At 37.4% G+C, this 16190-nt stretch overlaps 1 protein-coding gene across 1 annotated transcript in view; it reads left to right on the plus strand.

Annotated features, from left to right (window-relative positions):
• The window catches only part of Pex3 (peroxisomal biogenesis factor 3), a 30993-nt gene that overhangs the window by 2578 nt on the left and 12225 nt on the right, over positions 1 to 16190 (plus strand). The window contains exons 2-4 of the mRNA XM_041680364.1: positions 4186 to 4317; positions 7812 to 7893; positions 15078 to 15121. Of these exons, the coding sequence (XP_041536298.1) occupies positions 4186 to 4317; positions 7812 to 7893; positions 15078 to 15121 (258 nt within the window). The remainder of the gene's footprint in view (positions 1 to 4185; positions 4318 to 7811; positions 7894 to 15077; positions 15122 to 16190) is intronic.

The following is a 16190-nucleotide window of genomic DNA, read 5'->3' on the forward strand; positions in this document are numbered from 1 at the left end:
GTTTGATGAGAAGTCTCCTTTGTACTCTTAGAAACTAAGCCCCTCTCCAAGATACCTAAGTTCTGTATCTATTAACATCAAATATAAGATGGTTTTAAAGTAATTATTAGCCGATTTGTGATAACAATAATAAACATGTTAAATATTAGCATAAGACATCTTCACGGATAAGAATGGTGTTGTTTTACAATTGCAAAACTCCTTATTTAGTTTGGCTTAGCTGCAAAATAAATTTGTGTACCTTCTGTAGTCAGTCATATGTGAAACCACCCATTAATTAGCTTCTAAATTCTCCCCATCAGGAAGAGTGTAGAATGCCAGTGACAGCATTTTAGTATGACAATAGTATTGTGGACCTTAGAGATGCCTAAACCGACTCCAGGGATGTTCAGACCATACTTTGAAAAACATTCTACAAGAGAAAGTGTTAGAGACCAATGGAGCTAAATACATATTTATTGTCTTACTGATTAAAAAAAAAAAGAAGCACAGAACACTGAGCTGTATCTTAAGCCTTGTAATTTTTAACCTCTTTGGATTTTGGTTTTCTTTTTCTTATTTTTTTGTCATTTATTTACTCAACATTTGAATAAGAATAAGGCCTACTCTAACTATACTGGGCTCTGACTGTACAAGGAATAATGCAGCATTTCTGAACTCATGATCTAGTCTGGAAAATAGGGATAGAAATAAGCAAAAGTAGTATGAAGTGTGAAAAGCCTTCCCAACTATGCCACTGTGTATACTGTAGGAGGATTGTGTGTGTGGTTACTTCTCAGATTTTACTATGGATGAAACCATTGAAGGAATTCGGAAAAATATAGAACCCTGCCCTTCAGATTCTAGTTCTTCAGATGTAGTACAGTTCAAGAACGCCTCGTACTAGAGGCATTGAGATGCCACCAGGTGGTACAGCACTGCCTACTATGGACAAATTTGTTAGTCAGCACTGGAGAAAAAAAGGGAAATAGAACCCAAACATCGCAACTTGGGGATCTGCCAAGTTAGAAGTGATACTGGTTAATTATTTTCAGATTGTTATAGAAAATAATTGTGCTGTAGTCATTTTTATCCTGAAAGACAAGACTAAGAGGTGGTTTTAAAACAGATGATTTATACAAAGACTAGCCATGCTTTGCTAGCCATGAAAGGAAATGTCAAAACATTTTCACTTATTTTTTTTGGGCATTTAATAGATATTTTCATTGCTAATAAAGAAGGTTATAGTTACAGAGGAAATCTGAAACTACTTGATTTTACACAGATGTATGCCCAGAGAGAAAAAGTCACCTGCTCCAAATCCCCTCACTTGCTGTCGTTGTCTAGTTCAAGAGTCAGGCTGCCAGTGAAGTATATATAGGCCTGAGTATTATAGCTTAACTCATGATATGTTTTCTTTCATCAATATTTTCTAGAGAAACATCTGAAAAAGTCAATTTGTGGATTTTGTATATGGGATCTTAGTGAGCTAGACCTTGAATAGGAATGAATATCAATGCTGGCTAAAAGAAAACAATGGGTCTATTAAGCTTAATTTCACGTGTGACTTTTCTAGGGATTCCACAGTGAAGACCTCCCAGATGAGTCCCTTAAGAAACCGAAATTTATCTTACAGTTTTGAAAGTTAATAGTCCACTATCAGGGTGTCAGCAGAGGGTGTTCCTTCTGTCATGTGGCCATCTTGTTTCCACGGTCTTCTACAACAGAAGTCTGATTGCCATAAAGCCACAGAGATCCTTTCGGAGCCTTCCATTGCCTTCTCTCTGTGCATATCTCTCTAAATTTCACTTTCTTTACAGGACACTTGGTCATGTTGTTTTGGGGCCCATTGATTTCAGTTTGTATTGACCTCACATTCTAAGGTGCTTCAGCTGTCAATATACTAATCTGGTGCAAAGAGGGAGTGGATAAATTCAACCTTTAGCAAATCATTTCTCTTTTTAGCTTTAGCAGGAGTATACTGCACTTCCCAAGTAAATACAGAATTCCTAAGGTTTTATTTTTTTAAATAAGATTTATTAAGAATATGATGAAAGAGATAGGCCATCTCCCCAAGAAAATACACAGGACAATCAAATTTACCACTGTCCCAGAAAAATTATGATCTATGCAAAGAATGTCACATCAGCAATCAGTTTACAATATAACTTGAGAGATAATAATCATTGCGTATGTAACTTTCAGTAATGTGTTATGGAGATAAGCTACAGGCAATTCATTCAGAACTAGTTGCACTAGAATTGCCTGTTGGAGGGTCACTTTGCTAAATATAAGTCAGTTTCTTCATTCTCTTGGGATTTTAGTGGGGAGAGGGGAATAGGTTCTCACAGAACATCCCAGGCTGCCCTCAAAATGGTGATACCCTTGCTTCAGCTGGAATTATGGGTGTGAGCCACCATGTCTCTCTTATTCTAATGATACTGTGTCTGTCCTGCTGTGATGTTACAGAAGACACAACCATTGAGCAGCTTTTATGAATTTCTCTTCAAGCTTAATTACCATGCCTGTATTTATACACACACTAGCAATAATCGTACACTGTTTCTGTTTAGCACACGATTTTATGGAACCATCTAAGGATATATAGCATCTTAGAGCATCACAACATCTATCTTAGTGAAAATAATTTAGGATGTGTTTGTTTTGCAGTTCCTGATTGTGAGAAACAAATCTAGCTACCTAAGTCATACATACTCCCTTTATTAGATACTGTGAGCTACAAACAGTAGAGATAAATGAGAAATGGTTAGTCCCCTTTACCCTTGATGCCAGATTATAATGAAATCAAGTTCTGGCACAGGCATCTATTAGCAAACAAAGATGAAACAGTAGCACAGCCTGCTCTATAAGCTTGCTGAGTTCTGCTCTGCTTTGGCACTATGGCAAAATCATGTACTTAAAACAAAGGCGACACTATTGTTGCTGTGACTCATTTGACTTGGAAGACATTTCTGGGTTCCAGGTTAAGCCATCCCGGGGGAGAAAGGCCTGCAAATTCATGTTCACAGAAATGGTTCTAAATTATTTCAGCTAATTGTGAGTCTAGAACACCTACTTATGTATTCCATGAAAATCCAGTTCTGCTGTTCATTGAACTACTTAGCAAAATATCTGATGCTAACCGGAGATGGTCAGTTAAACCAGACCATCTGGTATGGGGGATTGCTGGGGAAAATATGTAGATATCCAGGAGAGGGTGGGAAGTAAGAGCAGGTAATGGGGGTAGTGGTGGCTGTGATCTCAATGGATGGTATACATATGTGGAGTTGATCAAATTTTAACAGTAGATGTTCATCATATTCCCAGTTAAGAAAGTCAATGGCCGCTCATCGTACATATAGATAAACATGTACCCATTTATATTGTATCACCTATGCTTACATGTGCTGAAGACTGCAAGATACTGCCGTAGTTTACATTGTTGTGTTATGATGCTGTCCTCCTGCTCTCTTATATTGAGTAATTTTTAGATGATATCAGTTATAGTCTCTTTTTCTCAGTTTTTTCTAATAAATGGGTGGATAAATACATGACTTCCCAACTATATACCTTTCTCTCATTCCTTTAAATCTCTTATTATTGAGACTTTTAAAATTATTTGTTCATTGAAGAAAATATGGAAAATAGAGGAAAGCAAACAAAAGTGAGAAACCACAATTATTACAGTTTACTTTACTTTAGAAGTTAAATCCATGAACTTATCTGTTTCTTTTCCATTATAATACAAACTTCCTGGATGTTCTTTTATCACCTAATAATGTAAGGTAGATATTTCCTCAGTCATTAACTATTTAGCAATGTGGTTTTTAATAGCTACATAAGATACCATTATGTGGACAGATCATAATTTATTTAAATAACTCTCTGTTGCTGGACGTTTAGAATACCTCCAGTTAACTATTAAAGATGCTGCCGGACTTCATAGATTCAGTGCCTTTCTGCTTCTTGTCTGCCAGTCACTTCTCTTGTGGATGGACATAATAAAATACATTTTATACATGTAAAATAAATAAGAAGGTAAAATATGCAGTCTCCTTTCCTTTTTCAATTGTTTAATAAAAGTTTTTTAGGAACTGTAATATTGACCCTAATATAAACCTTATAGTTTAATCAAAAATGCCTAAAAAATTAGTTGGGATTTTTAGTACTCTAATTAATATACTAGTATGTTTTTAATGATTTTAGGAGTATATATCCTGGGAAAATATGGACAGAAAAAAATTAGAGAAATACAAGAAAGAGAAGCTGCAGAATACATTGCCCAAGCTCGGCGACAGTATCATTTTGAAAGTAACCAGAGGACTTGCAACATGACAGGTAAGCAGAGATATAGATATATTTATGTGGAGAAGTGCTTGTTGGTTTGTAATAGTGCACATACTTTCAGATCTCAAGTTATGGGAAAGACAAAGAAAAGATGCCAAATCCTTTTAATTCTATTAACAGAGACATAAAATTTCAATGTGAATTTTTAAAACCAGCACAAATACTCATTTATTCATTTGGCAGATGTTTGTGGTGCCTACCTCTGAGGAAGTAGGCAGTAAAGTAAAATTCCCTGACCTCTAAGGTGTATGTTCTGGTGAAAAGAAGATAAGCACAGCAAATAAATAACCTTGGGTAGTGGTGGATCCAGTAAGGGAAGTAAACTTTGAGGAGTGGGCACCTGTCTGGAAAGTGTTGTCAGGGGCTCATGCCTCTGACCAGATGTTGTGTGTAGAGAAGACTCACAGTATAATAGAGAGAGCAGATGCCCGAGATGAGAACATGCTTGTGACATTGGAGAAACAGCACACAAGCACTGGAATGCATGAGGAATGGATGGGTGCGAGGAAACAGAGCTCCAGAGATAGGCCAGACCCGCATGGCCTCGAAGGCCACAGCAAGGAGTCATAAGTCTGTTACATTTGCAGCAGGACACTACAGGATGTGGGTATTACATAATGGCGTCTGCTCAATCACTTAATTAATGGTAATAATGTAACTACCAGAGCTAGAAACCTCCTGGGAAAATGGCACAATAAAAGCAGCCTGCTCGTATTTGGAGAGAGCAAGAGCATCACACCAGTTAGAAAACGACCAGTTGAAAACTAGGTTCTCAGTTGTATGTCAAGCCCCTGTTCTTTTCCCTATTTAAAGCTCATTTTTTTTTCTCTAACATTTCCTTCAAGAATAACTAATTTAGAAAGAATTTACCAGGCAAGCTAAGTGCTTCTTGTTCAGCTTACATGTAGGACTTTTCTCTAGATTTATAGGGACTTTATTGCTAGCTCACTTTCCTCATTTCATAGATAGAGAAGCTAAGATCAAAAAGAAGAGATAGTTCACAGCCATGTGTGAGTTTTCTATTTGAAGTAATCCTATCTAACCATATGCTTCCATTCTGTGAAACCCTAGTCAGAAGTCTTGTCTGTAATGACAGCTCTCTCATGCACAGCCCAGGATGACAGAGGCTCTAGGGAGGGGCTGAGCTGGCCTAATTTCAGATTTGTATTATCTGTGTTCTGTGAGCTAAGTAGGCATCAGCTCTTTCTATATAAAACCCCAATCTCAAACTTACTTCAGAAATGGTTTGTAAGGGACCGGGTATGTATTGCAGTTGGTGAAAGTGCCCCCATACATGCATGAAGCTCTGAATTGAATTCACATCCTAGCACTTGGGATCCTGAGGCAGGAGGATTGTTTCAAGTTTGAGGACAGCCTCAGCTAGCAAGTTCTAGACCAGTCAGTGCCATATAGCACATCCCTGCTTTAAAAAGAAAAATGAGGAAATCACAAGCTAATGGACTTAAAGTGCTTGGCACATGGGTCCTCAGCAAATTATGACCTCACATCTCATGGAACTAGCTGGTACTGCTAAGGACATTTCCGTGAATTTTTAGAGAATATTAATAGTCTGAGATTATTATGCAATTTTTCATAAAATGATAGAAGGTCACTCCCGGGATCTCAAAATATATCTCAGCTTGACAGGATCCTGAGTCAGATTGGGCCTCCCAGAACCACATGAGATGTGTGAGCAATTTCTTGTGGAAATGCCTATGAAAAATAATAGAGAGGCAGCAGGGTGGTTAAGGGAGATCTCTGACACTTGTGGAAGGGAGGAGTTGTAGGTAAGAAGAGCCCTAAGCTAGGCATGGTGATGCCACTTTTAATCCCAATATTAAAATCCCAGGGAACAGAGGCAAACAGTTCTTTATGGGTTCAAGGACAGCGTGGTCTTTTTAGCCATGTTCCAGGACAGCTATAGTGAGACCAAATCTAAAAAATTAAAAGTGTGAGACTACTCGCCACAGCTTTAAGGAAGCTCAGCTAGTTAACAGGAGCCAACAAGCCCCAGTTCCCTAGTAGGAGTCCCCACCCGAGTACTCATTGCCTAGGAGCAATGCAAACCTACTAATGAATCTGTAGGTTAATTCTGCCGCTCTTAGACGGTGTAGCTGGCACATGCCCATGGCCGTTACAACCCTCAGCAGACTACAGGCAATTAAAATAGCATATCAGGATCACTAGGAGGTAAAATAAACATTCCCTGAAAAACATGACAAACTAACTTCTGGTATTTATCTACAAGGAGGCTACAAATAATGTGATTACATTTTTATCATAGAAATCTTTGGTGATATCCAGAGGCACTAAGGACCTTAGTTTGCATACATGAGAGGTCTTTGCCTTAAGTTTTATAAGATAATGGGATACTTCTGTGCTTTGTCCTTTTGCTCTATTGTTTTTGTGAGTTTAAATTTACACGTGAAATAATGCTTGCTTTTGTTCATAGCTGACATCACTAATAAAAGTTTCAGACTACAAAATATTCTTGTTTTATTTGGACTGTGATAGACAATTTTTTCTGTATGATGAATCAATTTTACAGATACACAATGATCCAGAATATTGAATAAAGATTGGGAATTCTAATGCATCATAAACTTGTAATGAACAAACAGTACACTATGACTTCTAGAAATACTTATTATTTGACTGCAATAATTGGACTATAGTAATGAGTTATGTGATTTGGATAAAGAACTGACCTCTTCTGGCTCTTGCATACACATGATACACAGACATACAATCAGGCACATGCAAATACATATGAGATAAATTAATTTTTCAAAAAATTTTGTTGAAAACAGATGACTGAAGATACAGAGACTTATTCATTTTTCTTACAGGCGGCTAGAGGAGAAAAATTATCAAAAAATTATCAAATTTAATAATCAATATGTAATAGTATATATTTAAATATATAAAATATACATAAATATATAAGTAGATATATATAAAATAATAAATAATAATCAAAGAGACTCTTCAAAGTAGGTTGTTATATCCCATAGTCTTTAAAGTAGTTCCCACAAGCGCCATTCTAATGTGGGATTAGAGCCTTGTTTTTTCTTTGTAAGCTAACATATCTGAAACAAAGGATATGAATATAAAAACCTTGGCTTTGATCACTTTCATCATGCCAGAAGTAAACTTAACATTGAGAATTTTGAAGTATCGAAAAGAAGGAACGGAGCTATCCATAGACCATCATCCAGACATCCCCACTGTTAACAGTTAGGAAAAAATTTCCCTTTCTGTCTTCTGCATGTTCTTGCTGTGGTTATGATAAAGTGTTGTTGTGGTAATGCAAGAAAATGCTTGCTTTATTAGTTTTACATAATTAATTGAAATTCTTTAACCTGGATCGTTCCTCCCATCTCCTGTTAGTTGCCACTATTATCATATAGCTTAAAACATACGAATATCTCAATGAGTGTGTTCACGTCATCTGTGAGTGTCTCTCTTTTCTGTTTGTGTTACAGTGCTGTCCATGCTGCCAACTCTGAGAGAGGCCTTGATGCAGCAACTCAATTCTGAGAGTCTAACAGCCTTGTTGAAAAACAGGTAAAAGCAAGTTATGTTCTTTGCCTTATTGGAATGCAGTCAAAGTTTACAGAATGAAATAAATACTTTTAATAAGTGATTGTTTCCTTACTTTTCAGTTAAAACTTGCATAGGCTCAGTTTAAAAAAATAAATGCTTATATTACTTAATCAATATTTAACTTTATTTTAGCTCTGCCTCATTATACAAATCATATGGGCAATAGTATTATTGTTTTATGTGAATATTTTATATAATTTTTACATTATTCAGCAGATTACTTATTGAGTGTTTATAGAATATAGTCCTGCACGAGAAATGTAAAGCTAATAAAATTATGGTCAATATCGTGCATCTCATAGTGTTAGGAATATAGTAGACTGTTTGGGATAAGGTACATATATTTATAAGTAACTGACAAATTGATATACAAAACATGAATGTGTAATGCTGACAAATTATTATGGCAGTAGAAAGCATTGCCCACATTTATGACCTAGTATGTGGCTTGTGATATACACACAGGCATTAGAAGTTATTAGTTTGAGGAGGCTTCTGGAAAACAAATGGCTGCTTCCTTTGATGAGCAAAATATGGGCAGTGATGATTTCACTAAGCAAATTTTGTGACTGAAGGAGAGGAGGAGGGAGAGAGAGACAGAAGAAGGAGAAAGGAGAGAAGATCGAGACACAGGTGAGGTCCACACCCAGCAGCCTGTACATGTTAAGTACATGCTGACCATTGAGTTACACCCCAAACAAGTAAGTCTTAGTAACGAGGTTAATGTGAACATCTGCTTGGCTGTACTGAGCCTCCATGTAGTCGTGGGGAAGAAGTGCTGTCCAGAGGCTGTGGCCGCCCTGGCGCTAGGTGCCTCCCACACGTGCATGCTCTCAGGCAGTTTTCACAGTGCGCTAGGTGCCTCCCACACGTGCATGCTCTCATGCAGTTTTCACAGTGTGTCTGTGAGGCAGATGTTATCATCTGTGCCTTGCAAACAGAAACTTAATACTCGGACAGGTTGACAACAAACTTGACAAATTTGTTTTCTTGTTTATTTTATAGTACTGGTGAGTGGACCTACAGCCTCACCCATATAAGGCAAACACTTTGTCACTGAACTACAGCCCCAGCTTTCTTTGAAACTGGTATCCAGAGAACACATCCCAAAATAACAATGAAATTATGCTAAAACTTTATATCTGATTAAAATATAATACCAGTGGCAGATGATTTTCATTCTTAGAAGTAACTGAATTTAATATCTGCTTTATAGGTGTAAAATGTGACTTACAAAGTAATCTGTATAATTATACATGAAGGTATATATGGACAAATTAATCTCAAATAAATATCTAGTCACTTCTCACATGGGCACAGTAAAGGACAAAAAGTAGATTTTAATTGCCATAACCTTCAATCTTATTTAGGAAGCAAAGACAAATTAAGTGAATAGGACTTTTTTTAAAAAAAAAAAAAAGATGGATAGATAAGAGTTATGCTAAACGTGGTGATATTCCTCCCCCTTGGCAAGCTTGCTTCCCATAAAGCCCTTCATTCTAAATGCTTAGAAGGATTCTCACTGATTGAGATAAGGCCTCAGTGTACAGCTCAGTGGTAGAGCCTACGCTTAGCATTCTTAAGGCCCTCAACTCAATCTCTAACACCAAAAAGCAGACGAATAAAAATGTAATAAAATACCTCTAAGTTTAAGGTTGAATTGATAGCCAAAAGGGGGAAATGGGTTAAATATAATACAATTCAAAAATGTTAATCCCATGGCAAAAACAAACACTAAAGGAGAATGTAGGAGTTTAGAAAAAGATTGGCTTTGCAAGACAATGTGAAATCTTGACTTAATACACAAGAAAAAGTTTAAAAGGGACTAATAAAATCTACAATTTGATGGTTTTTTTATATTAGAATCTGGTCATCTCTGATTCCATATAAACCTGCCAAGCAAGTTGGTCTTCTTTTTAGACTAGTTTGTTCATAACTGATAAGGGATGAACAAATGACCTGATAGCTTTGTTTCGACAGGTGTGTGGTAAAGAACCACCAATGATAGAGACTCTTACATGCCCTTATCACAAGCAGCAGCATGCTTTAGCACACATTGGCCAAAGTTTTAGGTAGATATTTTAGTAACACTGGAAAGTCGAGTTGTTTTTAACTTGGACTAGATGTCTACTTGAAGAGTCCCTTTGAACAGAAACCACGTAGAAGGTACTTTCCCTGACCTATGCGATTTGAAATCAGGATTTCTTAAAAAGATAATTATGAGTGTGTGCGTGTGTGTGTGTGTGCACATTTTCGTTTTGTTGTTTTGTAATCCTGGGGTCTGAACCAGGAGTGCATGATAGGCAAGGGTTCTTTCTACCACTGAGCTTAAAACTACAGATACAGTCTTAGGGTTATGGCCAATACACAGGCACTACTGGTTGCTCGCTCTGTTCTCAGCCACCAGACTCCCCCAAATGAAATATGGTTCAGGAAGTATGACATCAGTTTGTCATTTTACAGATTGCTGCCACTAAGTCCATCCTGTCTTGTTATATTGGTTCAGCTTCAATTGTAATACTAACTCTGAATTTTTAAGGTTTATTATTTGTGCACACGCACACACACACACACACACACACGCACACGCACTCACACACGTACATACACACAAATCTGAATACTGGTGCTTGTGGAGCCTGGAGACATCTGATGCCGCTGGAGTTACAGGCCACCCAGTGATGAGGGTGCCAAGAACCAAACTTAGGTCCTCAAGAACAGTAGTATTTTTTCTGATCCTCTGAGCCATCTCTCCATTGAAACATAAATTTATGTTCAGATATAACAAGCGTAATTGGCCTGTGTTTTATATCTTTGTGTTCTAGTAAATAATATTTATTATATTTTGTAAAAACATTTATGATAAATTGAAAATAGTAAAAATCCCAATCCTTTAAAACAGGTGCTCTGCAAAACACTGCATTTTACATACATAGCACAGTCACACACTCCGGTGCTATACCGCATTTAAATACTCTGTTATTTTTATTGCATTGTACTTATTTATTTTGTGTGTTGAAGGATAATTTTCAGGAGTTGGCTCTCTCCTTTTACTGTGTTAGTCCTGAAAACAAATTCAAAATCATCAAACTTAGGAGCAGGCACTTAATACCCACTGAACAATTTTGCTGGCCCATAAATATGTTTTTAAACAAATATGCCTTTGTGCTACTATGGACTAATGTCCTGGATATGTTGATATCTTATTTAAGAAAATAAAGTAGCCGGGCGGTGGTGGCGCACGCCTTTAATCCCAGCACTCGGGAGGCAGAGGCAGGCGGATCTCTGTGAGTTCGAGACCAGCCTGGTCTACAGAGCTAGTTCCAGAACAGGCTCCAAAGCCACAGAGAAACCCTGTCTCGAAAAACCAAAAAAAAAAAAAAAAAAAAAAAAGAAAATAAAGTATGTAGTATGTCTGCATTTATTTAAAGAACAATGTATTTATTGAAATGTGTTGAATAATACATACATGCTTATATAAAGCAGTACAGTAGAAGAAAGCATATTTAAATCACCTATGAATGAGAGAGAAATATGATACTCAACATACAAGGTTGTATCAATTTGACTTTATAACCCTGTGTTTTCTGTAATTATAACTATATTTAATTTTTAAGTGATATCAAATATTTATAGTAAAATAAATAACCTGAATGTTTTCTAGTTGATAGTATAACCACAAAGACAGAAACTGTATTAAGTGTCTTTAAATCAGAAATTTAATTAAACGCCCTTAGTGGAATAAATACTCCTGTTACCTAGAACTTAATTACTCTAGCCCCTTTTGAAACACTATTTTAAGACCTCTATTCTTGAACTGATGGTTGAAGCAGATTAATAACTATGTTGTTTTCACTGATTTCTAGTGTGGGCCAAAACAAATGCATATATAAGATGAATAAAATTAAGCTAACATCTTATAAAGTCGACTTTGACTTAAACTATAAGCTTTTGGCATAATTTATCTTTAAATATGTGTGTATAAATAATATATGTTGGCAGAGGTTTCTGTCCCACCTAGTCCCACAGTCATTCAGTCCCAAAGAAACACACAGAGGTCTAAATTAATCATAAACTGCTTGACCTATTAGCTCAGACTTCTTATTAATTTTTAAATCTTAAATTAGCCCAGTATTCTTGTTTATATTAGTCACGTGACTTGGAACTTTTATCAGCGAGCCAGTCTCATCCTGCTTCCTTTGTGTCTGGCTTTCTCTGTGTCAACTTCAGACTGACCCTTTCCTCTTCCCAGAATTCTCCCGTTCTGGTTGCCCCACCTATACTTCCTGCCTGGCTACTGGCCAATCAGCGTTTTATTAAAATACAAGTAACAGATCTTTACAGGATACAAGATCATTGTCCCACAGCACCCACCCCCTTTTTTCAAAACAGTCAACAAATGCCCCTGACGTGGACAACTGAATTCTCTTAAAACCTGAGAGATTTTTGGAAGGAATTCTAAACACAAAAAGAACAGAGTTAAGCATGGCTTCTTGGTAGCAGCATTTTCTCAGGGGGGCTCTATTTACTAAAGGCAAATGCATCTCATTAAAGAGAGGCATCACTTTAGCTGCAGAAACCTTGCAGCCCTTTTAAGTGGCTCTACCACAAACCATTTAAAAAGTGTATATGAATAGCCAACAGCATGCATTTTGGTGGCATCAGGGACCTTGAAACTCCATAAGAGTTGTGGCAATAAACATGGCTCCAGCCAGAACCTCTGCCATGAGGCTAGATTCTCAGAAAGCTAAGGAATGTGATTGATCTAGCCAGCAAAGCCACGGCTTTAATCCTAGCCATATTGCTTAGCAAATTAAAGGCTCATGTGGTCAAAAAAAGAGAAATATAAGGTAAAGATAGATTCAAATGAAAAAGCCTCTAAATGGTTTAGAGTGTGTTTTAAAAATATGTGTAGGCTTGGGAGAGAAAAGAAAAAGGATAAAGTCCTAATATGTATGTATGTATGTATGTATGTAGATAGATAGATAGATAGATAGATAGATAGATAGAACGAACCTGGATGTGGTGGCATATACCTTTAACCCCAGCACTTGGGAGGCAGAAGCAGGCAGATCTCTGTGAGTTCAAGGACAACCTGGTCTACAGAGTGAGTGCCAGGACAGCTAGAGATACACAGAGAAACCTAGTCTCAAAAAGCCAAGTATTAAAAGTAAAAGAAATAGAGTTTAAAATAAAGCCACATAAAGATGAAAAATACACAGAGAGTCTGGATACTATATGTTATTGTGTTATCTTTAAATTGTTTGATTGCTGAGGAAGGAGCAAAAGCTGCAAAAAGACATTTGATTATAAATGCTGCTGGATTAATCCAACATATATATTTTGAAAATTCCTTGGCTTAAAAATTTAAGTCAGAAGGTATATTAGTTTGGAGAAGAGGTTTTGCTTTTTTTGCCACAGGAAATGAGAGGCTATGGATTCCTTCTAGGCTAAGAAAAATCAGATTTGATCAAGAAGACCACCTGAGAAATCTCCAATAGGAGCAGATGGCCCAGATATCTGAGTTCTACATCCAGAACAACCTCAACACTGCTGGCTGAGATTAGCAAAAAAATTTTTAGATTCCTGTAAGATTATCAGTGCCCCCAATCAGCAAGAAGTAGCCTGGAAAACTGTGCCCATTATTCCCCCCCAAAAATGGATTATGGATATTTTTCTTTGTTTGGAATGTTGATTGCAAGTTGTTATTGATAATGGTCAGGAAAAAGCTAAACAATGAGATTGGATTCAGAGTTCTTGCTTTGAATTTTAATAAAAGGGGAGGGGGAAGTCTGTGGAACAATGGTTTTGTACCCTGTAAAGATCTGTTATTTGTATTTTAATAAAACGCTGATTGGCCAGTAGCCAGGCAGGAAGTATAGGCAGGACTACCAGAACAGGAGAATTCTGGGAAGAGAAAAGGCTCATTCTGCAGTCTTCACACAGACACAGAGGAAGCAAAATGAGAATGCCTCACTGATAAAAAATACCAAGGCACGTGACTAACACAGACAAGAATAATGGGTTAATGTATGATATAAAAGTTAGTTAATAAGAAAGCCTGAGCTATTAGGCCAATCAGTTTATGATCAATGTAGACCTCTGTGTGTTTCTTTGGGGCTGAATGACTGTGGGACCGGGTGGGACGGAAACCTCTGTCAACAAATATATACATGTCTAACAGCTTATCCATCAGTTTTCACTTACAATAAAATTCCTGCAAGGGGCTGTTTTGGTTTGTAATTTTTAGAGTTCCAGTCCAGATTAGGCAGATCTGCTGCACTGGGTCTCTGATGGCAGTTGTGGGCCAGCAAGCTGCCACCTAATGACCAAAAATGCAAGAAGAATAATACTCGATGTGCCAGGGTCTCCATATCCCCTGGTAGGCCTGTCTTTAATGACCTAGAACTTCCCTGTAACCTCCAACTCTTAAAGGTTTTTCTACTTTCCAGTTATGTAGCCTGACTGCCAAGCCTTTCATATACAGTCATTGGAGAGGACAGTAAGCCAAGCCATAGCACCAGCTGAGCACCCTGAAAATGGTGAGAAATAATACCTGACCCAGGAGTCATGTAGTCTCTAACATTTCCCACCATGACAAACCAGGACTCTGAAAGAAATGCATAGTTTCAGATCTGCAGCAAGCTTAGAACAACTCAGGACATCTTTTTAAAAAGTAAAGAGTAGTGGGCTCGTGCCAAAAGTCTTAAAAGCCAGCCTAAGTATAGCCCTCCAGTGGTGATTTCAACAGCAAGAGGGAAATAACTTCAGTTTGTTACACATCAAATATGCCTGTCAATTCATGTGTTTATAATGACGCTGCAAAGCAACAAAACAGTGGTACTTACCTTTGAATGATCACAGAATCTACTTGATTATGTGTAACATAAGCAGAGGGAAGAAACTTCCTGGTTTTCTTTACTGTTTGTATATTTCCATGTATGTGCTCAGAGGAAAAGGATTGGAAGAATGTACACTGGTAAAAGTGATTGTTAGCATTGTTTAAAAGAATTGCACTTTTGCTATCTTATGGGCTTTGTTTCTTCAGTATTTGTATGTTGTTTTAATATTTAAAGGGAATATAGCTGTGTAGTTGAAAGTTATATTTGTTTATATTGATTATTATTTTCTGATTTTTTCTTTAGGCCTTCAAACAAGTTAGAAATATGGGAAGACCTAAAGATAATAAGTAAGCCTGCATATTTCTTATAATAGCACATCCTTAAGATATTTATAACAGGAACTTTTTTTTTTTTCGAGACAGCGCTTCTCTGTAGCTTTGGTGCCTGTCCTGGAACTAGCTCTTGTAGACCAGGCTGTCCTCAAACTCACAGAGATCCGCCTGCTTCTGCCTCCTGAGTGCTGGGATTAAAGGTGTGCACCACCACCACCCTGCAACAGGAACTTTTTATGCCATAGTATGTACATGACTCTTCTTTCCCTACCTCATCATATAGTCATGTTTAAATATAAATATTCATAAAGCAGAGAGATCAAAGTCTGTTTCTAAACTATATTAATTGTGTGATGGTGATATTAGTGTGCTGGTTAGGTATTATATTTTTAACGTTGTATTAAAAAATTATCTAACCCAAGTAGTGCCAACTTTACATTGCTATTATATGCAAAATTTCATTAGTGATAAAAATTTGAATCAAAGAACATTCCTAGGCTCTTTTATATGTATGTATCAAAACTTCATACCAGCACGCTCTCCTGATTCTTCATTTCAGCTAATATGTCCACTGAATGATGATGCCTACGTCTTCACCTAGTTGGAAGACAAATCCAACTTCTTAAGTTCCTGTATTTCCTTTCAACTGTTGTCCTTCCTCACATGCCCTGGGAGCAGCCATTTCTACATTTTCGTTCTCCATTTCTTTACTCCTACTCACTCTTTGATACAGCGCCCTGATTTCTGCTCTTGCTCCTACCCGAGCAGTCCTCATAGGCATCAGAAGTAATCTCTGCTGTCCAATCCGCTGGGGCTGTGGACTCACCACACTTCTTGGCACAGTGGACACCTATGTTCCCTTCTCTGTCCTGAACACTGTGTTGTTCCCTTGAGGGCGAAGTCTTCCTGTTTCCCTGTCCTCTCTGATCCTCCAGTTCTTTGCTGGGCCTCTTTTCCTTTACCTGACACTGAGAGCTGGAGTCTTCCGTGCTCAGCCCTCCTTTACCTCAACTCTTTGGACATCTGAGTTCTGAAGACACAGCTTAGTCAGGTCTGATTTTGCCTTGCCCCAACCCTGTGCCCA

Source organism: Microtus oregoni, unplaced genomic scaffold, assembly GCF_018167655.1.
Source record: "Microtus oregoni isolate MIOR12 unplaced genomic scaffold, Mior012 000033F_ref0000390, whole genome shotgun sequence".
Classification (NCBI taxonomy): domain Eukaryota; kingdom Metazoa; phylum Chordata; class Mammalia; order Rodentia; family Cricetidae; genus Microtus; species Microtus oregoni.